Here is a 26,557-nt window from a genome sequence, read left to right as displayed (position 1 = left end):
AGTACAATGAGAGCAGGAGGGAGCTGCCTATCCCTTCCTACAAAGAGAAAGCCAGTCAGTGCAGGAAACATGCACCCAGGGTCGCATCCTGCCCTCCCTCTCGCTGTAACTCAGGTTTGAACATGAGGTAAAATATATTCCTGACTGATTTCTGACAGGGTCAGTCCTGCTGGACATGCCAACTGCTGCATGCAAACGAGGGCAGCTGAGCCTCAAGACAGCGGTTGTCTTGACAATACTCTGAAAGTATTGTCAAAAATGAAAGCGCGGCGTGACTGCGACTATTGCTGTTCGCATTAGAAGAGTGACAACAAATCCAAGAAACAGAGAGCTGTGCAGGATGCAGACGTGAGTCATCAGAGACATACAGCCTACTCCAAAATGCACTAGGGAGAAAAAACTGGCTGTATCGTCGTCACTTCCAGTGCCCAGGAGGGAAACTGAGGCACAAAGAAATCCACTGTTTTGCCCCAGCTCACCTAGTATGTTTATGGCAGAGCCAAGTCCAGACTCAGAGCTGTACAGTTATGCCTTCTCCATACCTGCACCTTCCCCTTTCTGAGCAGGTAGATGCAACCATCTCCCTTCCTTCAGAAATTCTCACTGCAGCAGGTATTTCGAGGATTTTTGTCTGGTGCCGGTGCTCAGGTGAAGGGGACAACCCATGTGCTGGTTTAGCTCCACTGCTGAGATAAGATGTGGGATGTGATGGCCTCTATGACAAACTCTCCTTTGCAAACTTGCACACCAAAGAAAGAAGGGTTGTTTAACTGCTTTGGGCAGGTGGGAAGGTGACATACAAATTTATGGCTTTAAGGAGCATTAAAAAGCCCGCAAGGAAAAGGCAGCAGCCTGGGAAGGGGATCCTCATGTTCTGAATTACGTGGGCTATTTTGACTGCCTGCAAATTCTGAGCAGGACATAAACTCCCAGCTGCAGCATAAAGGAAGTGAAAGCCAAAAGACCTGATTCCAAGTATTAAAATTGGTGAAAATTTAACACGCTGAAGACCTAGGAGCATACAAACTTCTAAAAAAAAAAAAAAAAAAAAAAAACAGATTTGCAATTACTAGGAGCAGGAATCAAGCTGGCTCCTTGAAACTCACTGTGGTGTGCCCCACTTGTAGGAGCCCAGCAGAGCTAGAAAAGGAGTGCTCCCTTGGCAAGTTTGCAGATGACACCAAGCTGAGTGGTGCAGTTGATGACGATAGAAGGAAGGGCTGCCATCCAAATGGACCTGGACAGGCTTGAGAAATGGGCACATGAACCTCATGAGGTTCAACAAAGCCAAATGCAAGGTCCTGCACCTGGGTTGGGGCAATCCCAAACATGAGTACAGACTTGGGGATGAGCGAATTGAAAGCACCCCTGCAGAGGACTTGGGTGTACTGGTACATGAAAACTCACGCATGAGCTGTCAGTGAGCACTTGCAGTCCAGAAAGCCAACCAAATCATCCCTGGGCTGCACCAGCAGCAGTGTGGGCAGCAAGGCAAGGGAGGGGATTGTCCCCCTCTGCTCTGCTCTCGTGAGACCCCACCTGGAGCCCTGCACCCAGCTCTGGGGCCCCAGCACAAGGACAGAGAGCTGTTGGAGCAAGTCCAGAGGAGGCCATGAGGACGCTCAGAGGCTGGAGGACCTCTGCTGTGGGGACAGGCTGAGGGAGCTGGGGGTGTTCAGCCTGGAGAAGGGAAGGCTCCGGGGAGACCTCACAGCAGCCTGCCAGGGCCTAAAGGGGGCTGCAGGACAGCTGGGGAGGGGCTCTGTGTCAGGGGGTGGAGTGATAGGACAAGGGGTAATGGCTTTAAACTAAAAAAAAGGGTAGATTTAGATTAGATAAAAGGAAGAAATTCTTCACTCTGAGGGTGGTGAGGCCCTGGCACAGGCTGCCCATAGGAGCTGTGGCTGCCCCATCCCTGGCAGTGCCCAAGGCCAGGCTGGATGGGCCTTTGAGCAATGTGGTCTGCTGGGAGGTGTCCCTGCCCATGGCAGGAGGTTGGGTGAAATTAGATGGGCTTCAAGGACTCTTCCAATCCAAACCAGTCTGAGATTCTAGGAAAAGGGGATGTGCAGGTCAAATGGGTTGCTGGGATCTGGCATTCACTGTGGTTTTACTGTGGGTGACAAAAATACAGCAACTCCATTCATTTTGGCTCTTCTCCTTAAAAGACCATCTAGAAGTGTTAGCTTGGTTTCAGTCAATACATTCTTCCCACTCCTCCTCTTCTGCCTCCCAAGTCTGGCTGCTACTACATCAGTCAAAACCTTCCTTCACAGCCTGCAGTGTTTTCTTCTGAAAACTCGTTTGGGTTTCTACTGCCTCACCATCTCTGGGTACTGCCTGTATTTCCCATTGGCTGCAAAGGACATTTGCCACTTTCTAACCCTACTTCTAATCCTGAGATTATAGCACAGCCAGACTCTGTGAGAGAAATCCAGCAAAGGAAATGACTTCACATCAGCATCGAGGAGATGTTTTGCAGGTGTTCGCAACTCTGGCAAAGAGTTTATAGGAGCTTACACATGTTCCATATGAGAAAACTCTATGCATAAATAAAGAAGGACACATTGCTTTAAATTGCATTCATACTACAATTTGGGGGTTTATTAAGGACACAAATATTTTGTAGGTTTCCCATAGTAGTTGTGATGCTGGTTAGAACAATAACAAGCTTGGAGAGATTGAGAGATGCAATTTGAAAGAAAACACAAGGACTTTTTAAGGCAGTTAAACTCACCATCACCAGAAAACCGCTCCTGCTGCTGTTTGATATAGCAGTCTATATTCAGAATTGCTGAGGGCAGATGACAAAATTACCTCCTTCCTACTCAACCACAGTGCATCTTTCACAATTCCAGACAAAACATGACAGCAACTAATAAATTACAGGTTAAATTAAAAAGAAAAAAAAATCTGTCTCAGTGAGGACAGGACACCTGGGAATGTTTCAGTCATGCAACCCTGGAAATGAAGGCAACTGCATCAGAAGACCCTTAATCAGAGGGGAAGTCAGGTGCTGATATTTCTCTCAGCAGCAATTCTCTCCTAATGGCTACCTGAGAAGTCATCTTTGTTTTGTGAACTCCTGTGAGCCCCTCACACTTGGCAAAATCTTCATGCTTTTACATCATTTCCCATTTTGTTCTGAGGAGAAATGAGAGATGAACATGCATCTGTCCTCCTCCAGGTGGGAACCAGAGGACAAAGGCATTTATGGAGCTGTGGTCACCGAGGGGGCTTCTGCAGCAGCTACTACATGGCCCCTAGTTTGTAAATACTGGGTCTGAAGAGGTGTGAACCAACCTTTGACACATCTCTGCTGTCTTCCTGGTCCTGGGCCTATCCCATCCTTGGTGGCCATGTTATTGGGTATCAGACAACTCCACAGCTCTCCTGTGAGCACTTCTGGCTGCCCTCCAGCTCTGTGTGCACCTCCTTTTAGAGCAGCAGGTCTCCAAGGAGCTCAGCAGTGCAGAGAAGTGTGGGAACACCCTTCATGGCCACTTCCTTCCCATCACCTCAGCCAGGGCTCACTGAAACCAAAGCATCATCACTGTGTTTTGGCTTGGTCCCTCTAATTCTGGAAATTGTCAAGGGAGGTGCCTTGGGCTGTGCAGAGCCTCTCTGATTTTACATGAGGTCAGTTCTGCTCCAAGACAATCCTGGAAAAAGCAGGATGGGAAGAAATGCATCTTTGTGTTTTTTACAGATTTAATGTGCTTCTTTCCATTTTTTTAAGGAATTGTCCCTTGTGAGGCAAGATTTTTTTCAACAGAATAGCTCCAATTAAGCAAATTACTGAAACACGTGCTTAACTTTAAGTCCCCTGATATTAAGCAAAGCACTTAATCATGAGCTTAAGTACTTTGCTGAGTCAGGGCTAAGGATGCATTCACCCTAAGTTCAAGGTGGTGATTTGGATACCCATTTCCATTCAATTGGCCTGACAGCCTTTTCTTTGACAGTTATTCCTGATAGACTTCAGTGTAAGAAGAACAGGGGGGCGAGAAGGGGGAAATGCTGGTAATTACATTTACATTACTGGGAAGGCGCTAAAACCTGAAATGAATAAAGAGGCTGTTCCACCAGCTGTAATGCCTTCATGGCCTGTTTCCAACTGCTCTGTGACTGTTTAGTCCATGTGCATTTTGTGTGTGAAGAAAGGTCACATACTGTGAAAAGCCTGTGAAGAAGGGAAACAGCATCCTTTTTTTCTTTTCCATAGGATTTGCTATTGCAAGGCTGCGTACTACGTTTCTACAGCTATAGTGCTTTAAACAGCATGGGGAGAAGGGATTAAGCCTCATCTGCCTAGGAAAGTCAATGATTAGGAGCATTAGATGGTGAGATCAAATTATGGACTGACTCACACCCTCTGTAAGCCTGGAGATAGCAGGGGTGCAGAGCCAGGGAAGAATCTGGCCCTCCCTCACCTGACCTGAGGAAGGAGAGCTCAGGCAGTCTCACACTCGGTGGTGGCAGTGGAGCAGATGTCACAGTCGCAGCGGATGGCCACGGGGTAAGTGTAGAAGGGATCCACGCCCGGGGCACACTTCGGCAGCATCACCGTCACCAGCTTGGTCTCGTTGTAGGTGCACACGCGGTGGTAAGACTCGATGTAAGGCGGTTCCAGAATTGGCCTCTGTGGGAGACAACTGCTGGCATCAGGCAAGATGCAAAACAAATATCTGGGGTCCCAGTTTCCTCAAGGGGACTTAGTGTAAACCACTTGGATCAAGATGGAAGGGGCCACAGAAATAATTTTTATGTTACAACTTTTGACACCTGTCCCTTGGGGTCCAGCCGTGAAGGGGAATGGGCGTGTGTACACGTGTGAGAGCCTGAAACACTAAGTTCCAATTAAAGCCGCCTGAAGGAAGACAAAAGCCTACCCAAAAATCTGGTTTTCAGCAGAATACTAGAGCTTCAACCAAATGCAGATTTGCCAAAAGCAGCTGCCTTCTTCCAGAAGCAGATTTTTCATCAGAGAAAGCACATGCTGCTGGAAACCCTTCTGTGTGCACGAGGTGCCTGAGAGCAGAGGTGCACGCGGGTGCCATGCAGCTGGCTCCCTCCCAGCCAGACCAGTCCCCCCAGTCAGGCTGCATGTCTTACAGATCCTCCACCCCCCCATGGGGGCTGCACTCATGAGATGTTTCTCATGAGATTAACAGCTTGGCCAGAGACCTCAACCAGCAAGAGACAGGAGCCTGAAGGCCCTGAACCCCGCACTCCCACTTGGAATGATGGTGGCATAGATTTCACTGAAAAGTGAGTTTTTCCTCAACAGAAGCACGCGCTTTGCAGAGACTCCAAGAAGGGGCAGCCCAGACAGGAGCGGGGGGAGCCCACTGTAATCCTTTTCCTCACACAGATGTGAAAAAGCATAAAGTAACGCAGCCAGAAGACATTTTAGCATTTTCTTTCTTTCCCTCTCTGCTTTGGAAAGAGCCTGTGCTAGGAACCAGGAATGATGGCATGGAAAAGAACAGATGCAATGTTTCAGTGAGAAGATATCCAGACACCCTCCCTCTTACCAACCTCCCCCATCCAAGGGGCTTTCTAGAACCTGCTGAGCCTACAGCCAGATGCATTCAGCTGAACTACATCCCCGTGGTACTGCAGTGCAGTACGAGAGCCTACAAAGTCTGTGCTGCCAGAGGTGCTCAGTGGATGGGGGGAACTGGGCGATACGAGGTCCCTTGAAGGAACCTTATTCCACTGGTGAAATCTGGCAGCTGGTGGCCTTTCCCTTGTCCCACCAAGCAGGGAAGGTGAGCTGTCAGAGACTGGTTCCTGCTTTGCTCAGTTATACAGAGCCCTTGTCTTTACATTGACAAAACCCCTCTGGAGCTTCCCTTAATAAGGTCTAGGCTCTGGGTCTGGCCCCTTGAGCCGCCCAGTGGCAGAAAGGCGATGAGAGTCAGAAACTTGCTCTCTGAAGCGTGTGCAGACTTGTGCTCTCTTTCCCTACACCCCATACACAAACGTAGCTACTTCACATTTACACAGGTCTGTGATTTAAAACACGGCCAAATTAGACACAGACATTATCTTTGGGATGTGTCTTTTGGAACAAAATATATTAGCCCTCAACTGGGAGCTCCATCTTAATCTCAAAGGAATATTCTTTAAGTAAAGTAATAAAGGCCTCCTCTCCTTAAGTTTTTTAGCTACAAGAGGCTTTCAAATTCCAAAATGCAAGCATTACACAAGTACTTTGTTAATATCATCACATGATGATGCACATCGCCCTTTGAGACCCTGCAAGGAGGGAGGGAACCACGGCAAGGCACTGACACCAACAGCAAGATGGAGCAGTACACAGCCCTTGCCTGCCCCATAGGCAGCCACAAGCTATTTAATGTTTTTCTTTTGAGGGCTTTTCTTGGGTGGGGGTGAAAGCCACCCCTCCAAGGGATCACAGCCCAGAGTCTCACCTCCCAGGTCTCGCAGCGTCCCCAGCACGCATCCGTCGTGATCCGCAGCGCCTTGCAGCCGGGCTTCTTGGCCAGGAAGGTGAACTCACGCACAGCGCAGCCGATGAAGGTCCGCAGGTCGATGGCGGAGCTCTCGGGCTTGCCACCGCGGCCTGCTGGCAGCAGGAGGAGGAGAGTGGCCAGGATCACACACTGGAGCTTCATGCTGTGGCAGAAGGGAGAGGAGTGAAGGGTTGGGAGAGCCAGGATGGTGGCACAGTCCTGGAAGCGAGAAGTCCAAGTTCATAGGTTCAGTACAAGAGCCAGGACGACCCTTCCTCCCCTCTTCCCCTTCCTCACTCAGCCTAAGAGAAGATGGGCAGATGAGGGGTCACCTGCTCCCATAAGGGAAATCTTATTGTCACGGTCTGTGTCAGAAAGCAGCGGCCTGCAGGCTTTCCCCACAAAGCAGGGGGGTTTGTCTGGAAGAAAACAGCCACCTGCCAGTGCCTCAAACCCATTGAAATCCCCACACTGCAAGTTTACAATGCAGCAAATGCCTTCCTACCATCCCATCTGGGCTGCCCAGGCCTTGCACCACGCCAACCAGCAGATAGGCCTTCGGTCGCCCTCTCAGGGCACACTTGCGGCAGTACCAACCCTGGCAGGGACAGTCTGTCAGGGCTGTGTCTGTCTGTCTGTCTGCTATGCACGCTTACAAGAGGTAGCAGGACGGCTGCAGCTCCCTGCTTTCAGCAGGGTTAGGCCTGCAGAGCACACCAGCATTTTGCTGAGGGCACCTACTCCTGGATTTACCCTACTTACCTTTCAGCCTAAGTCAGGAGCAGAGCATCCCTGAGTGTGTGCTATAGCCTCTGGAGAGAGACCAGCACCTCCCAAAAGCAGCGTTGGTGTTACCATTACCAAGACCCCAAGCACTCATCTGGCGCTGGGTCGCTCCCTGGGCTGCCACCAGAGAGGTGGATGCAACCCTTGTTTTTCCCTCACGAATGCTGCCCTAGCAGCCAGCTGAAACCCAACCAGGGCTGCCAAGCCAGTGAGCAGAGCTGGTTAGACAGGAGGGACATGGCCAAGGTGACCAGAGGAGGCTTGGACTCCTCATGCCTCCACACAGGCTGCCATAGGCCAAGTCCCTCTGGTACTTGCTGCCTTTCTATCTCAAACCTTTGGTGAAGCGAGCAACCAGTCTCTCTGGAACACTATCAGAAAGAGAAAGAAATGGAAAGTAACTCAAGCTCTAAGCCACAATATCCACTTTATACCTCCCATACTTGCATTGCATTTAAAAACATCCACCTAGAAACCCTGGACTTGACATTTAACTTTGAGAGAGAAGGTCAGCTGCTGAATAGGGCGCACAGACTTGTGTGCATTGGGCTGTGTCCTCAGCTGGATACATTTCAGGAAAATGAGCTCCGCCTGCCTTTTGCCTGACCGAAGCTGAGTCTCTAGGCTTCCATTAAACCAAATGCTTTAAATTTGTTAAACCAGTTTTAGATCAGCACATGGAGTTTGCTACAGTGAACCCTTCATGTATGTGGCTACGCATACACTGTTGTCTTACACATGATTAAATGAACATATGTTTATATATAAGCTTCAAAAGAGTTAAAAGAAAAAAGCTGGTTTTCCTTATTTTTAATAGCAAGCATCTGAGAGCAAAAGAGACAAACTTCAGAACAAACTGAACATCTTTTCTTTGCCACCTTAGCAAAACCTGCGGCTTTATTCGTGAGTCAGAGCCGCAACGGAGCAAACACAGAAGCACACTCACCTAACTTGTTGGAGTCAGATCTCCTTCAGCAGGCTTAAATTGCAGATGGTGTTTCAGAGTGTCAGAGTGAGCAGCAGGAGACCTGCACAGCAATCTTTGTCAGGTTTGTGCCCACTAGATCTCCTTAGCAGCTGCTACTGGGCTGCTTAATTGCTTGAATTTATAGAAAGGGTCTTGTCAATCAAGGCAAGACTGAGGCAGATCCTTACATGAACTACCCAAGGCATCAAAGTCATTGACTGTAAAGTAAGCCTCTCCTTTCCAACAGCAATTAGCTTAAAGCACATTGTTTCATAACTCTAGCCCCAAAACAAAAGGATTTTCTTGGTGAGTGACATCGTGCTTGCAAGGTAATGAGCACGCACTGGGGCAAAAGAGATCTTTTTTTCCATAGCAGAATTGCAATACCATTGGAAAGAGGTTGTAGGCTGCTTCTGAAATAATCATTACCCCCTGCACTCAACAAGTTCTGAGTAAACACCCTGAAGAAAGAAGAAAGATTTTGCAAATATTTGTGCTAACAAAACCCTGAATTTTTGTCAACAGGATAAGACCTTTTTTATTTGATTGTCCTGTACAAGCAAGGGGAATGGATGGAGGGAAGATGAGCAGCTGTCACACAGGTAAGCAGCACTATGCAAAGGAAACATGGAAATTGTGTCCATTGCCTTCACCATGAAAATATAATTTCAGCTATTTATAGGACAGAAAGAAGCTGAGGAACCATGGTGCTAGGAAAAACTCACTGGTCAGTGAGTTTGTAAAACACGAGTGGTGAAAGAAGTGCACGTGTTTGTAAAACACGAGTGGTGAAAGAATATGCCCATGCTGCAAACTCGGAAAGTCACCTCCCTTTCCTGCCACTGGCTCACTGCTGGACAGTGAATTCCCATCGCTGAATGCTTCAATACCTAGGCACATCATGAAAAGTCAGGATAAGTGTCAGCAAGTATGCACCCCTCACAGTGCTGCTGCTACAGATGGCCACAGCAATACGACCCGGCCCTGAGAAAATGACAGAGAAAACCTTTATTGAAATCAGCTTCAGCCTATGATGTTTGAAAGAAACAAAACAAAACAGCATCTGTTGTTGTCCAGAAAAAAGCATCTATCAAATATGAAATACATATTCTTCTGGTGGGTAGTATTTCGGCCTTCTGTCGTATGACCTGGAAACCAGCAACTAGCTGTTGAGTAAATGCGCTATCGAATCACATAGGAACAAACAAGATATATTACATAGGTGCTCTAGGTGTTTTAGGGTGACTAACCCATGGTTCAGGGTCCTGGTTTCACTTCCAAGGTCAACTGTATAAATTTGGAGCAGGACTTGGACTCAGTCAAACACCTTCTGGGAACCCACAGAGCTCTTACTTCACTTTACTTTTCAGCTTGGAGCAGCCACTGTCTGGCTGTTTTTCTTGCTGCTGTGTGGCCCTGCTATCTCCCTGGTCAGTAAATTATACTGATTGCATGCACACAAGCTGACTTGTAAAAGGCTTGTTATTTGCCTCTGAGATTCACTATTTCTGTCTAAATTAGGAAATGGTGATTGGAAGAACTGACAGGGGGAAGCAATGCTGTTGTCTGCAGTCTCGCACTGACCTCAGAACATTTTGCATAGGTAAGAGCCGATGTCTGTTCTACAACCATCATCCTAATTCTTCTCCTTCCACCTTTTCCCTCCCCAAAGTTACTCTCGTTTTATGCATTTTTAGTGCAGCAGCACCTGAGGTCCTTCTTGGGTCTCAGGCTTTATCAGTCATCCAAAGGATCTGCCTAGAGTCTGCAGTAAGAGAGGCTGAGCCTTGCACATGGAGATCTTGGGAGGCAGCTGGGAATGGACCATTCTCAAGCCATGAGTCTCCAGGAGTGACAGGGGTCCTTCACAGTCTTGCTAGCAGCAAAGGACTCCAGCTTCAAGTCAAGACCCATCAGGTTAGATGATGGAGGAGGAATACTGGAGAGGTATTACAATGGACTCCACAGACCTCATCACCAGACATGTCCTGCGCACCTTTTCTGTCAGTGAAACCAATAGCATATGGGAAAAGCAGGAGATCCAAAGCCACATCAGATCACAGGGAGGTCAAGAGAAACAGCCAAAGTCTTGCCACTGATCTAAAAATATCAGCAATTTTCCATTTAAAAAAAATCTCTGATTTTCTGCTTGTTTCTTTGACATTATGGACCAAAAATAAAGCTATTAAAAGAAACTTTTAGAATTTTGTTTTTAAGTACGGTTTAGAAGTTCCTACTTGCAGAGAAACCAGGTAAAAGTGAAAATATTGGTTGTCAATTTTCCTCTGATTCTGAAAATGTGCTAGCAAAAATCATCCCAAGATTACAGACAGATACAGGAAATACATTCCAGATGGCATATCAACCAGCTTTGACAGATTCCTCTTCTTCTATGGACTAGAAAAACAAGGGCTGGACTTTTGGTTTGTGTAATCCAGTTTGTTTCACTGACTTCTGCTGAGATTCTGTTCTCCTGTCTTCACTTGTACTGAAAAACCTCGTGAAGCAAAATGAGAGACAAATTGCAAACTGACCCCTCTCGCTTATTTTCTCTCTTGAAAGTTCTGTCTATTCATGGGACAGACACTGATTTCTGAAGGATTTGCATCATGTCTCATGAAAATTTTGAGTGTTGGCCTTTTTCCAGGTAGTGTTTTGTTGGCTTGTTTTTTTTGTGTGTTTGTTTTTTATTTAAGCTAATTAACAAGTATACTGTGTACTTGTACACTTGGCCTTCAGCGTACATCAGAAATTTAAAGGCTGTGTATTTTTATTTTCCCCACATATTTCAAAATTATTTGAAATAAAGGGTGACACACTCATCTTTAAAAGTCACATCTTTATGTCTACCATTTATTTTCATGTTCCTTTTCTGAGACACAGAATGAGATAGAAAGAGACTGACCAAGGGAGGACCTCTGTTGAGGATTGTGTATCCACTCATCCATGCAGGCTTGTGTGGCTTTTCCTCTGAATTCTGGACGGGCAGAACACAGAAATCGATATGCTGTTCAAGGTGTCAGGGTTATCAGCACCGATAACTCACAGTGTTGTCTGCTCATCAGTCAAGTTCAGGTGAATCTCACAGGCTTTGCACAAAAACTGCCGTGGAAGCACGCAGCAACCCTCCACAATGTGTAACCTTTGAGTTTATAAAGTATTTGTGGGCTTAATTCAACCAATTCCCAGCAAAACCTGGGAGGGCTTTGCCCATTTTGGCCTCCCAGTGACTCCACTTTTCTTTGGCAAAACAGCACAATTCCCGAATGCAGTCCTGGGAGGTTTTGCCAGCAGGGAGGATGCTTTGCTCCTGACTTAGCCCCTCACTGACCAGTCGTAGGCAGAGGTCCCACTATGAAGCTCGATATACAGCCTGTGCCCTCCAGGAGGCTTTCTGAAAAACAGTCACCCTTGTTCAAAAGAATTCTGGGCTTTCAGCCTCAAACACGGGGAATTCCATCGCTGCAAGAGAGCTTGGATGTGTGTAGGCTCTTTGCTGCCTTCTGGATGCGAACTTCATGCTCAGTCTTTCCCTATCCCCTGCACAGAAAACAGACCAATACCAGGTGCTCTTCATTTCAACACCACACAAAACACCAAAATTAAAATTATTCAAAGAGATTAACACTAACACCCTAATTCTCAGCCATGCAGGAAATTTTTAATTCCATCCTTGTCTCTCAACGATGAGTCTCTCAACTTCAAACATGCCCTAATGTATTTTTTCTAATATTAAAAACCTATATAGATTATTTTTATTTTGACCAGTCTCAAGATATCCCACTACTATAAGCAATCTGTCTGTATCCTGATTAAATCACAATTCAGAAAGAGAGAGAGAAACAAAGAGTGGGGGAGGAAAGTGAGAGCTTATACACAAGCAAAGAAGTACTGACAATGACTACGTTAGTATTTTGTGTAACATTTGGAGTAGGTTAAAAAAAAGTTAACAACACTACTCTAACAAAAAAGAAAATAGGCTTTCCAATGAAAAATTATAGTTTTTCACATCAGATATCAAATCCCTGGTTTCAGGCAACACGGATTTTCTCAGTCTAGCACTACAAAAACATCTAGGCTTTGCCCCAGTTTTCTAGTTCTTTCTATCAGAAGTACATTGTCTTATAAAATTTTGTGGAGGAACAGATAAAATGAAGAGGGAAAAAAAAAATACATTTTTACCTCAGCTCAGTTCACTGTCTTCTTGTGGATATCAACAGCATCACTGATTTGGGAGGAGGAACTGAAAAGCAGAGTTGGTGGAGGTCTTACAAACTTTCTTCCTGAGATGCCCTGCAAGTAAAGAAATGGAAGAGAGCATGGAGGGAGAGGTCATCAGGAAGCAGAGTTAATATTACTGTACAAACAGAGGTTTGAGGAGGCAGGCTGTAGAAGTTGGCAATAAGGTACAGTAAGGAACAGGGAGTTAATGGACTAGAAGCTTAAGTGGGATCAGCCATCGGAAAGCAAGAAAGATACCAGGATGTGCCTCCTCATGAGACAGGACAAGGGAAACAGTAATGTTGAGTGGTTACACACCGTAAGTACTGCAGAGAGCCAGGCAGGAGGCTGGCTGGCCACGAGGAAACTGATTGCCATTCAAGCAAGCCAAGCCAGTAACTAGATAGCAGATCTTTATGCACTGGTCACAAGAGGGTCACACAGAGAAAAAGGTCGTAAAATCTGTAGTCGTTCTAAACATATGAAATAAGGAAGAATTAGGAATGACTCTCACCACTGTGAGAAGGGTGGCTGTGGGTTCAAAAGTAACAGAGAACGAGAAATGGATGATGAAAGAAGGTTTACTGGCCAAGTCCCCCGGAGGAGGCATTGAAGAGAGGTTAGGATTCAGGTTAGAATGGAGTGAGTTTGAAAGCCATGTCGGTGAAGCAGGTAGATGGAGCTACGTATGGCAGAGGTAATTTGATGAACTCCCTGAAAAAATTAGCACCAGACTCAATTTTCCCTCTAGAAGCTTTATCTAATATTAGACTTTGCCTCAACAGGTTTTTCACTCTTTGCTGGTAGTTCTGAAAGAAAGATAAACTTCGTGTCCTGAGAAAAGCATTAGAGACAAGTACAGTACGGTTCTGTAATCTATCCTCACAGCTGCTGCAGATGTGTCTTGGAATGTGACTTTCTGTCATTTGCTAAATTTCTAAAGAATGTGAAGAATTGATTTACAAAGGGACAGACAAAACAGGTTTAACCTTGAGAGGGCATGGCTGATCTAAAAATTAAAATCAAAGGAAGCGAATAAAGCTCATACAAATGCTCTGACAGAAATACTGCCAAATGTAAGCAGAGAAAGCACAATGCAGCAATCAGGAAATGTATTCTCAAATGGTAATTAGATAAATGTTGACTTGCCCCACTTACAATGGGACACCAGTCCTAACTGAAGGTCTCAGGCACACAGATCCTGCTTTAAAAGACTCATTTCGCCTCCCGAGGTTATCACAGCACAAACTGGCACCAGCTGAATGAGCGTTCGGATGAGAAAAATGGAGTCAGAAAAGAGGATTTGTCAAGCCTGCTGTGGAAATAAATCATGCCACGCTTAGTGCTTAGGGAATGACCTATCTTACAAAGGAAAAAAAAAAAGGTAATTATTTCTCTGCTGCTTTCTGTGCTGCTTGTGTTATGAATTGCCCAGTGAAGAAAACTGCGAAGTCGAGTCCTGGAGATCTGATCTGCTGTGGAACAACACAGCACTAAATGCAGCAGCACCATAGCTGCTCCAGCACAGACACTGTCTCTCTAGCATTGCTGCTGCAGGGGGACTAACAATCACCATTCATCTCCTTCTGCATCCAGTCCTGGAAAATGAAGTCCAAGAGTAAGCTTAAACAGGAAGAGAAAAATGCTAATCCACAGTTTGCTTCAGGCATGTCAAACTCAGTGAGATAACACTGTTCTGCTGAAAAGGGCCTGTAGCTATGATGGATTCAATCCAGAGAAGAGGTAATGGAGGTCTTAAAGCCACTATAAGAGCCAGAGCTTCTGAAAATTGGTAGTGAGCATCTCTAACACATACAGTAATACCAATATAAGACAAATCCATAGCAGGACTGAAGGTTCAGTTCAGGCTCTTGATCATAACCTGGGTTTATACAATATGGGCTAACAGGATAGTCTGCATTACAGCTGGCGTATTTATGCAAGTGGTACTTCAGAAAAATGAATTTCTCAAACCTTAGATTTCCTTGCAAAATGTTTGGGAAGAAAAACTCAGGGAAAAATGGAAACGAAAACAGAAAGTTAAGAATGTTCATGCCTAAGAAAAGGACACCTTCCAACAAAATACACCAACAGTGCAAGAATAGCCACAATTTAAAATAAAAAAGTAATAAAGCAGAACGGTTTGCCTGATAAGTGTCCCAGTCCATGTCATGCAAATGCTAATTCAGGTGTCTCTTATCTCTTAACGAAGCATGAAAGGGTAGGAGTATCAGGAGTGTTGGCTGGCATGTTTTGCAATAGAAAGCCTTTATGCTATCAGAAGTGATGGTCTGACTCTGTAGCTTGTTCTCTAGAGTTGGTGAGTTGCATTGCAAAGATTAAGATCTGCTTAAGACACATTTCTCAGAAAGTGACTGCCAAGAAGAAATTACCTGGAACAGGGAAATTCTCAGGGAGTTCACTGAAGATTCAGGAGTTGTCACATACAGAGTTATATCAGGGAAAAAAAAAAGAAAAAAAAAAGACATACCTAGATACCTAGAATGGATGAGGAGGAGAGAGTAAACACACAACCCCAAGCTCAGGCTGTGGAAGTCTTTAATCAGGATCCCTAGGAAAGTAAGGCAACTCCTTCCTTAAGGCCATCATATCCTTGCTCTGGAAAGGTGCATAGCTCCCAGTAATAAGGAAGAAAACACTACTAACTGGGGGGAAAGTGGATAGCTCTCTGTTTTGCCACTGTCAAATACATGATATGATCAGAGCTTGGAAAAAATATTTGGGGAAGAAAGTGTTAATTTAAGACAAACACCAAAAATAAGTCAAAAATAGGGTCTGGAAACAACAGCCACCAGGTAAATGTGCAATTGGCCATGACTGACTAACATGCCCTGAAATAACATGAAAATGAGTCTAATTAACTCCAAACTCATCCTCACTACAGAGACGTGCAAACTTTTCAAGAGAACACAGACTTTTGCTTGGCATGAAGTCCTTGAGTCAATCCCTGGTTCCTGCCAAGTTTTCAGCTCTTTTGACATCTCTAAGGCAAGGCAATACGTGGGTGAATGTAAAAATAAATGGCACCCTGTAAATGACAGCTTCCAAGATTAGCTTCCTCTCTGTTCAACATTTCACCTTGTCTCAGGGGAAACTCAACAAGGAAAAATGCCTGAGCAACACCTGCAGAACTAGGGCCAAAGGAAGCTACTGAAACGGGCAAAACAACCACTGACGGAAACAACATTGATATGTTATTATAAGGCATGGGAAAAAAAATAAAACATTAACTGATATTAAAACATTTTCACAAAACAAGGTCGTTCTTTGATCACCAAAACATAACATCTGTGCTCCTGCGGACATGTGCATCCAAACTGACACATGGGTTCCCTGACGTTTGGTAAGGGTTGCACCAGCACTGCAGCTTTTGCTCAGGTGGGCAGTAACATCGACCCTACCAACGTATTTATACTATCTGAAAAATGCTAAGCAATATAAAAACTAATAAATAAGCACTACAGTGATACTAATATTATTCTGTCAAAGTTGCTATAAACAGCCAAAGGGTTTGACAGAAATAGTAAGAATTAAGGTGAATAGGAGGATTGACTGATATATGAAAAGTCCCGCTTTATTTATTTATTTTTTTCAATCTGGACAGAAACGCTATGAAGCAGCAGAGCAGTAGACATTTACTCTGAGATGACAGTACTCTGTTTCACTTTATATTTTTAAGGATATAGAATGGAAGCTTTAAATGTGCAGCACTTCACTCTTGTGCTTTGTTTTTGCCTTTATCAAACCTGTAGTGAATAACTGACTTTGAGTATCACACACTGCAATTGCTTCCCAGTTCTCACACCAGCTTTTGAAAGTGTGCGTGTCCTTAAACTGTCCTCAGCTGTGACCATATTTTCTTGCTTGCTGGACTGTTTGTGGCCATGATTCTGATCACATTCAGTCCCATGTAAATCAAGAATTCAAATTCAATGGAGCTGGCTAAATGCTGATACAGGGGAGAGCTGGGCTCTCTATTTGCACACCAGGTAATTGTCTGCAGATCTGCCCTCGGTTCATTGCGATGTGAAAAAGATTCTCCAATAAATTTGGATGCTATGTAAATTATAAGTGACTGCAATAGCCAATTTAACTCAAATCAATTCTGCATTCCGTAACTTTCCTCTAATGGTCTTTTGAAAAGAGATTTAGACTTTTATGACAGACTAGCGGGCAATGACATAACTCTATTAATCCTCTCCTCTGGGCTCAGAAGTGGAAGATGAAGCTTCTTAGTCAAAACTATGTAAGTTCAAAGATGTATTATCTTAATTCATTATTTTCCCTATTGTTTGTGTCCAGTGCACTGGAAAAAAAGACTTCTCATTTTGACATGCATCACCACCAGGGCTAATGCTCCGTTTTCAACATTGCCTTGGTGATGAGTGAAGTTTACAAATTAGACAAAGCTAGAAGTGAAGTCTCTTGAAACAAAGCTACTGTCTCTTCCTGTGAATCCTGTTAGAATAAGCTCATGGAACTACTGAACTAATCAAATCCAGTCAGGAAAACAAGTACAACGCGAGTCCCAAACCCCAGAGAGGCACTTGTCCAAATCAAAGCTCATTACAGCTAGACCCAGACAGTAATGAGCAAGATGTTTCGGCAGCAGACAGAACCAAACCCTCCAGCCTGAACTCTTTTCACCCTCTGGGGAAATGTGGATCTCAGTCAACACCCTTGAGTTCTCAGACTATTTCAAGTTTGAGTTCATCACCCTGTTCCCGCTGATTTTAACAAGCTCCTCATGGGTGCAGTCATCCCATGTCACAGAACCAGCGTGGCTCACATAAACACAGAGACACAGAAATATAGGAACCATCAGGCCTGAGAAACAAACTCTACAGCCTTACAGAGCCAGCTGAGGTGACCAGAGGGTTGCCCATTTGTTGTTGTCTGTCTTGGCACACCGACTTGTCAGCAACTGAAGATTTACCAGGAGGACCATGAGAAGAGCGAGAGATGCCAAAGCTCCTGGTTTCACACGTTAGCATCACTGTGCAACTGTCTCACTGTACTCAAGCCCATGTCCTTCCTGCAGGAATCTCTGTTTTAACTCTTCTGTAATGTATTTGGAGACAGACAAGCACGTTCTTTGTGAAAGAACACGGAGACCATACTGAGATTGTATTTAGCACCCTTTTTTGACAACTATCATAGACCAGTCCTGAATATCACCCCTTAGCCACAATCCATCTCAAAACCACCCTTATAAACCAAACCAACAGCAGGCACACTACTGCACAGTAAATCGTTCATGCCTCCACACATGCCACGACCTGTGAGATGCCAATGCCAGCACAGGACGATCAGATGTCCAGTCCCTGGGAGTGCATTCATACATGCAGTGCTTTCCAAAACTCAGCTCTGCCCCAGAGAGGAATAGCTTCCTGTCACTGGGATCGCATCACTCATAATTTATAACTTGTTTACGAGTTCAGGAATTATAATTTAGTAAAAGATGTTGATAGTTACTTGAGCTGCAAGTTCAAGTAGGAGCCAGTAGTCTTCTGCATACAGATTAATCAATACAGATTAACTGAAAGAGAACCACAGACTCAATTTCATGCTGCTATTGCTATATACTTTCTGCTTTTCTTCAAGCACTTTATATTCAGCAGCCTTTGTAAGATGTGTCTAATTTAATTAGATTAGATAGATAAACCCTGATAAAAACAAAATGTTTTTGTCATTTAAAGAGACTTCCAAACGAGAGATTAATTTATAAAGACCCGATGGTCTGACAAGACAAGCTTTGTACTTCACAGGGTTTTATATTGTATTTGATTCTGACAATTTCTGCTATATTCTCCTACGCTTAAAGGTCAAATATGTAAATCATGACCCAGTGTAATAATTTCTTGCTTTGGTGGCAGCTGGCATGTGGCAAACAGATGCCGAAATCCAGCTGTATAAATCCTCAATCAGCCACTTAAGCTGAAACCCAGCAGTGAAATGACTAAAAGGTATGTTTTCAGAATGGTGTGCCAAACTGTACCCCAGGGATTCCCACTCAAGTTGAAATACTGGAAGACTCCGAACCCCATCAACATGTAAAGAATACAACATACAGATGTTGCTTTATAAGGAAAACGCATCACAAATGACTCACGGATAAAGCTGTAAAGATAATAAGATGTTGGGTTTGAACCTAAACGCATGGCTAGAAAATTAAAGGTTTGCATAATTAGTATCAGTGATGAGTGTATGAAGGGATCAGATGGCCTGCTGGCTCCAGCTGTATGGAACTGAATTTCTGAACCCAGGGCCCTTCGGTATCACTCAACCGCGATGCGCTATAGGCTAGACTTTGAAGAGTTCAGCACTGGGCAAAACCCTACTGCCACTGACAGTGGACAATGAGGCTGGTTTATAGTCCTTTTGGAAAACACACCTTGGTCCCAGGGTGCTGAAAAGGAATAGATACTTGGGTAACTGGCTGTGACACTTGGGTTTGCACATTTTCCTGCGTTAGGTGATATTGTCTGCCTAGTACAGAGGGTTTTGGTGGAACTAGCAATGTGTCTCTGAAGAGATCAGTGACAATGACAGCTTCTGCACACTGAATTTCACAGTCTTTTTCAACTGAGAAAGTACTTCATTTATTTTTAATCCAAGGAGCTACAGTGTTGACAGAATGATGAAAATTGGTTAACTTGTTATTTTCCCCCGTTTCGGTTGTTTGATTACATGTGCAGGACTGTGTCCAGACTGGGTTTCGGTTTGAGGCAAAAGTTTTGCAAACCTCCTGCTAATACCCAAGAGCCAGGCAGTGACTCCAGGCTGGGCAGCAAGGGTTTCTCCCATCCTAACCCAAGGGCAGCTGTGGAATGAAAAGGACTCTTTGTATCACAGAGGTGTGGGAACTTCACCACCCAAAGAATCCTGCTTTGTGGTTTGGCCTTGCTACCATTAATGTCAAGGGGGAGTTTTAAGCAGCAGGCACTGAATCAGGATCTTCACAGCTGTCTAAAGAAGGCTCGTGGCATTTCATCCAGAGGTGGCTTTATCTTTTTTCATTTGGGCTACTCCTGGGGAGACATCAGGCGCACTAACCTTGCATCAGCCATCGTACATACCCAAGAAATTATTAGCCTATGAGACAAAGCTACAACATTCAACCACTAGAATGGCATGGGCAGAAAGAACAAGAGATCCAGACTAGCCCTTGACTGCCACGGCTATGACAACCCTGCCCTGATACACTGGGGGGAGTGGAATAAATATTTTTTCCTGGATGTAGACAGATTTGACATGTTCATTATTCTAAAATGATTTTTTTCTCCAATTTCTTATACATCTGAGCACCCTGAAGGAAGGTAAACGTTGCAACAGATTTTGCCTGTTCTTCATTTTCACCTCTGCTGCCGTGGCTCAGAGCAGTGCATTTCATGCATGCCAACTTCTTCCAGAGTCTACCAGATATCAGCCCACCTCCTTACAGGGTGCCACGATGGGCAGCATGCATCCTGCTTCTCAGCATCGTATGATGCTCACTGCAACCCGTACAAAATACCTCTTCTGTATGCATTTGGTACTCTCCAGACAAGAAAGTAAGTTACACTGCTTAATTTCCATTTTTTCCTCACCTCAGTGATTAGGTAAGCAGTTTTTGCTCAAAACAATGTTTTAAATAAGTAATAATAATGGAAAGTCTCAGAGGAGAAAAGACGGCATTTTAAGATGACAACCACACCAGAAAAGGATAGCTCCCTACCCTTGAAAGCAAAAATTCCCTTTCAATTTCCACATTAGCACAGTATCATCATTTTAACAGTGGTGCCCTATTCAGAACAAAATTCTTTTGTACACAGACATTGTGTCTAGACAGCCTTAGAAAAAAACTCACTCTACTTAACATGAGGGGATTGGGTTTTATTATATGTTCTTCAATGTTTGACTGCAGGCTCATGTACTATTCACAAATAATGCAGCATAAATTTATTAAAGTTTTGTCTGGAGGCGATGGGTACATCCTTCTAAGACATGCAGGAAGCAAAGCGGGACTGAACTCCTCTCTGAAGCTTACAGGCATAAAAGCTTTCTAGGGGTCATGCAGCTAATGTACACAAAACAGCGGATGATATTAATAGGATAAATTTACTGCAGGAAGAGGAAACTGAGTCCACATCACTCCTATTGCTATTGTCCAGTTTCCCATATAGACGCAGCAGACCTTTATTTTATTTTTGTTGACTGCAATGGGACTTCCACCAATGACCACAGCATTCTTGTTCTTAGAAGGGGGTATTTCTCCCTCCTGAAGCAAGCATGAGGGCAGCCAAGGAAAAATCATAAAATATTTCTTCTTTTCAAATGATTATTCTTTTTAACTTAGCCATTGATAGAAAAACATATTGTTGCTTTTTTGTTTTTGAGATTAAAATAGAATACCCTCCTGCACAGGGACAAATTCTGTTCAGGACCAACACTCTTTTTGTCTACACACTCTGTCCTCTAAGCACTGGTTGATTTTGTACCGTTACTTACTTGTTACGTCTTTCACATCCTCATGTTATCAGAGCAGAGGATTTCTTTCTTCTGGAAGAGCCAGGTGAGAGGCTCGACTTGACCTGCCAGGGGATCCAACAGAAGAGTGGCTGATGTGGGTACGAGCTCTGGAGAGCAGGAGGAGCAGGTCCCAACAAAACCACCAGAGCGTACACGAGCTCCAAGTCAGGCATGTGGTCTGGGACTGCAGTGGGTTTGGCGATAAGGAGTAATGGTGGCACTTTGGGGGATCAGAAAGAGTTTAGGATGGGATGAATACCTCTTGTAAGAGGGAGAAAAAGAAAGCTGTGGATGAGAGAGGGTGCATGCCAGCCAGAGGCAAGGAGAGAACAGGAGGTATCCATTCACCAAAGCACTGGAAAGCATGTTATGGGATAGGAAACCTGACCGGAGACCCCAGGGGAGTGGGTGAGGATTACCCCATGGCCCTCTCACCCCAGGACCTGGGGGCATGGAGGAACAGCGCCCGTACAGAGGCCTGTTCACATTGCATTGCTCACACTCCCATCCCACCAGCACAGAGACGCCAGGAACCCTTCTCCTCCCCTACCTGCCCAGTCTTCTCTGTGCAGGCAAAAAGGCAAACACCCCAGTTCTGTACTTTGCTGAAGAGACATTTCCAGATGTTACTTAGAAAACGGATTAGCACGAACAAACCGATGAGGATAATGGATGCGACTGACAGAACGCGAACACATGGAAAACAATTCAAGGTTACAGCAAAGGAAAATACTTTTCAAAGCTTCAACCACTGCCAAGTCAGGCAGCACACAGGGAGAAAAGCCAGGATGGAAGGAAGGTCACGTTTTTAACCAATGGCCAGCATTTCCATAGCAAGCTTGGTATCACTAACCCCAAGCCTCACCTGTACTTTGCCCATCCTGGTACTGGAAAACGGTGTTAAGGGAAATGCTTTCCCTTTTAGCTGATCTTTGTTCTTGTTTCTGCTGCCATTAAAACACTGAGATACAATACATTTCCCAGTTCTGCCCCAGGACTATCCTACCATAATGTACAAAAGTTGGTCGAACAGTTATCCCATGAAATCAAGCTTACATAGAAAAGACAACTTAAGCTTTGGAAAATGAGTTGTTATTTATTAGTACGGGATCTGGATTTCATGCTAACACTCCCTGCTGCAATAATGATGCAACCAAAACAGGATATCCTACATCACTGACTAATTGAAGTCTGATCAAAAGAAAATACCAGTATGACATTAAAAGGCTTATTTATAGGTTCTGTTTCCCTAGACAATGAATCCAAGCATTTACATTTAATTATTAGATTTCAAATCCCAATAATAGGTTAATTTTTGTTCCATTAAGTTACACACTGCATACATTTCATCACCAAGGATGTGAAACTGGCTTGGTAATTTAGAAGAGGAAAAGAGAAAGGAGCGTAATGACGGTGGATTTACCAGGAATATAAATTATGCTCGATTAAAAGGAGTAAAAAGAAAAAGGGGGGAGAGTTTCTTAACAATCTAACTGATTTAGTTAATCTCTTTTCCTAGACTCTGCATTCATCAAGTAAAAGGCAGACTCTGTACATACCTCGTACCTTCGGCACGATCACTTGCTCCTGCACGTGAACGCTAGGGCCTTCTTGGTTTGGCCAAGCAAGTCTGAAGCAGTTGGCAGAAACCAGGGGGCTGCTGTTGGATCAGCGCCTCTCGATCCAGGCAAGGAGCCTAATATCCCGTGATGGTGAAGTCTCCTATGGAAACAAATCCTGTGTTATCACACCACATGTACCTGACTGCTGGCACTTCTCCTCTTCTCTCCCCAGCTTCTGTCATGGTTGAGTCCCACCACGTGTCAGAGGAGTTGTTGCCACAGATGTAGCTCCTGTAGGTGCCACAAGCTGTACCAGGGAAACCACGTGTGGGACAGGGACACGGGAAGTCAGGTGTGAGTGCTTCTGCTGCCACTCCTGGAACTGCCTGTTTTTCTTTTATTACATGGAGTGCATTTGGACTGCATAAAGTTACTAACATAAACTTTTTGCAACAAAAACAGATGAAAATTCAGAGAAAAAAAAAAAGACAAAAGAGTTGATGGACTAAAATGCCATATTCTAACACTCCCGTATTCTGACAAAACCTACAAACCAGCACGAAATCATGCATACACTTGGCCTGACTTAACTGTTTTAGCAGAAGAATCAAAAAGGCTTATGCAACCCTTAAGGATCTGATTTTTGCAGATATTGACCACAGGTACTCCCTAAATTAAGGCATGGTGCTTCTAGGAGCTTTTGGGGGATGGCTGGACATGAATTTTCATGCGCAGAGAAGGGCATGAGGGAGGAGCATGGAAGATTGTGCTGTAAGGGGAACTTACAAACCTTCTCTGGAAACACAGATCTTGAAAGCAGCTCCTTTGTTCTCTCATTTGGCTTCTGTGTTGCACGTATTCAAATTTACCATCAGCAGAATTAGCTGTAGAGCAAAAGAAAACAAATAGGTCGGATGGGAGAAGAAAATTGGGAGGGAAAAATCATTCCGTGTGATCTTACATTAGGGTGTTAAATTAAAACCCTTATGTCCTATATACATCTTCAGCTGTTCTACTGCATTTCTAATAATTGGAGCAAATTTACAGAATTCAGCAGTTGCAAATACTTTGCCAACTCCAAATAACCAAAGAGAGAGCAATGGGATTGGAAGCAGGCTATGGGTCATTTAATGACTCAAGCTGGAAATTTTAGAGGGAGTTAATAGATTGAAGATCATTACAGAAATAGAATTTAACCTGAAAAAAGCTTCAACACAGTTTCTGCTAAAGCAGAACTACCTCACAAGGGCCACTCTAAAACTCAGAGACGTTTAGCTAACCACATGGAAAGCCATTTGCTTTGGTAAGGCCGAAACACCCACCAGCCCAGGCCACCAACCCTGTCTTCCTCAGGAAGAATTTGACCAGAACGACAAATTTTGCTCAACTTCAGCTCGTCGCAAGTCCTCACCCTTGCGTTGGAGGAGCCTTGTAGCAGGAGGCTGGCATCGCTTGAGAGGATGGCATGAGCGGGGGCGGCGAGACGCACCACGGCGCAGCGGGAAACGCTCTCTCCTTTGTATTCCTTGGGGTAATTCTAGTCTGGCCAGAACTGACGCTTGAAATAATCACTAACCAAATCAACAATTACTGTCTGATGAGTGTCATGCACAGCAAATAGCAATAATGCCCCTTTGTGTTTGTGAAATAGTCTGTGGGCTAATAAATTAATTACCACTGTCTGAATTCCACATTTCCTTGCTGCAGAAATCAAGGGTATTTTGCCAAATTTCAGTTTACTTTGAGACGTATCAACAGCAGACTTCAGCTTACTGCCTCCAAGATGCCTAAAATGAGGACTGTAGAACACAGATGCATATTTTGATGTAAGATATTTATGTGTACAGCTATTTTCCACTCATGCACGTTATCTGCATAGCCAAAGCAATCTCTAGAAAATGCATGGGAGTCATCACATAATCTTAGGGACAACAGATAAGCATAATCTGTAGTCCAACTCAGTACATTTCACAGAATGAATATTAAAAAGATATCCAAAATTGAGTGGTGCTGTTTGACCAGTAGGCTCACCCAGCTAACCCTTATGTGCTTCATCAGGAGGTAAAGATTCAAAATTGACCAGAGCCTGCTCAATCCAAGCAAAGTTTTGCACGTAACTTCCGAATTTGTTGCTAGAAGCCTGCACATATACTCATAAAAACACTATGTCTTTCCTTCCTTACTGTCAGGCCAATTACAGTCGAGCTTCACTGTGCTCTGGCTGGCAGTTTGGCATACGTATCCTCAGCGCACCACTCCGCTAGCCAGATGCTCTGTAAATACTGCCTTTTGGGTTGCTGCTAGCTCGGTCAGTGAAGTGCAGCCTTCGTACAACATCAAAAACTTTTCTCTGCCGGTGTCAAAATAAGAAGCTCAAAACCAAGGTTCAGAAGCCACGTAGAATATTTTGACTGCGTTCCCTTCCCCGTGCTTTTTTTTCAGGGATAATGCAGAACAAGTTCCCAGACATTGTCAAGTGTTTATCAAAGGCATGCACCACTGTCTAGCAATACAAAACTTATTTTTTTCTTTTTAAATATACCACAAGATTTCCATTGTTCTTGAGCAATCTCCAGCATCTCGAACCTTCAGTGGTTTGAGGGAGGAAAAGTATTGAGTAGACAAAATGAATAATAATGGTAATAATAAAAGAAACACCCAGGAAAAGAATAAAGTTTCACTATATTATTTTTTATGTGATGGGGAGCTTCCAGAGAAGCCTGAAGTCATTACTCGCTTTGGGTTAGTATGCTTCCTTTCAAGGTATTTACTAACAAATTCCAGATATTCACTTTGGCTTCAGCATTTAATCTTCAAAACCAAATAGTTCTGAATTCATACTGCAAGAGCATGTATCAGTTTCTAGTTTAATATCCAGACTATTGCTTCACTGCACGTTAAAGCGATAATTGAACAGAGACTTGGGCCTTTACCTGCATGCAAAATCACTTTCGTAGGCCACAGACTTGTGATCTGGGTCCAGACTTAATGCAAGATAAACTAGGAGCTCTGCTATTACATGAGGAAACCAGAACACTCCTGAGAAGGAAAGACAAAGTGAAAAATTAGCAAAGCAATTATCATTACAAGAAGTAGGAAACTGTTTTAAGTTACTAATTCCAGTCCTTTAAGGGTTGCTTTCTAACTTGCAAGTACTGAAGACAAATCCTACCCTGAAGGCCAACTTACTGCAGGTTCTGATTTTATTTTTTGAACTTCTTTGGAAAAGACTTGCCTTGCAATAAGAGACAGAAAGATGATAAGTGATCTGAATACAGTCTTAGAAGTATTAAAGAGATTTCCAACAATAAGCTCTTCTAACGAAGGCATGCAAGATCCAGCTGCTGAAAATTCGATTTGGAAAAGCGTCAAAGTGGAAAGAATTGTTAAGAATCAGGTTACTGGAATAACTCACCTAGGAAAGCTGACCTTTTAAAATCAGCAGTAGATGTTTAATACATACAGTCCCCAGTTTTATCGCAGAATCCACGGCGGCTGTGCTTCTGCTAAAGCCATTCACCAGCACTACCCCTTCCCAGGCTCTACCTGCCCTTCTCTCCAGAGGCTGTTTTCCATGCAAGTAACCATCTTAAGCCCTTCTCCTCACTTCTAAAACGAAATGCAGAGCACCACAAGGACTAAAACAGTAGAATGATACTACAACGAGTAAGTCTTGTTCTTTCACCTGCTGTGTTACAGCTCAAAGGGTTTATCAAAACACCATGTAGATCTAATGCTTGTTTTCCTTTAGCCACTGCTTTTACCTTCCTCACAAGCATGCAGTACAAGGATGATGATCATCATGAGAAGACCTTAAAAAAAAAAACAAAAAAAACTAATGAAACTGGAAGTTTATGCTAGTAATTCTGGCAGAAACATAAAGTACCACCTCGCTGGGTGTTTTTTCTTAGACTAGTGTCTTTACATTTAATGCATAGGAATGGGTAGCTGGTAGCTCACTGTTGAAAAGGTAGATGAAGTTTAGACGGGAGGAGGTGGAAAAAAAA

The 26,557-nt window shown here is 44.1% G+C and overlaps 1 protein-coding gene across 2 annotated transcripts; it reads right to left on the bottom strand.

Moving 5' to 3' along the window:
- Positions 1-646: 646 nt before the first annotated feature.
- Positions 647-26,434, bottom strand: GPHB5 (glycoprotein hormone subunit beta 5). 2 transcript variants are annotated; one of them, XM_083839152.1, is made up of 6 exons: positions 23,962-26,434; positions 23,341-23,434; positions 22,548-22,710; positions 6,441-12,528; positions 4,434-4,642; positions 647-3,662 (listed from the first exon to the last, which is right to left on the bottom strand). In XM_083839152.1, exons 4-5 carry the CDS (start codon positions 6,642-6,644, stop codon positions 4,454-4,456), a joined length of 393 nt encoding a protein of 130 aa, XP_083695278.1. In that variant the 5' UTR covers positions 6,645-12,528; positions 22,548-22,710; positions 23,341-23,434; positions 23,962-26,434; the 3' UTR covers positions 647-3,662; positions 4,434-4,453. The 2 variants fall into 2 exon arrangements, with proteins under 2 accessions (XP_083695278.1, XP_083695277.1); XM_083839151.1 differs by having other exon boundaries at positions 647-4,642.
- Positions 26,435-26,557: the final 123 nt, after the last annotated feature.

Source organism: Anser anser (assembly GCF_964211835.1).
Source record: "Anser anser genome assembly, chromosome: 5".
NCBI lineage: Eukaryota > Metazoa > Chordata > Aves > Anseriformes > Anatidae > Anser > Anser anser.
This window is presented reverse-complemented; position numbering and strand designations above follow the sequence as displayed.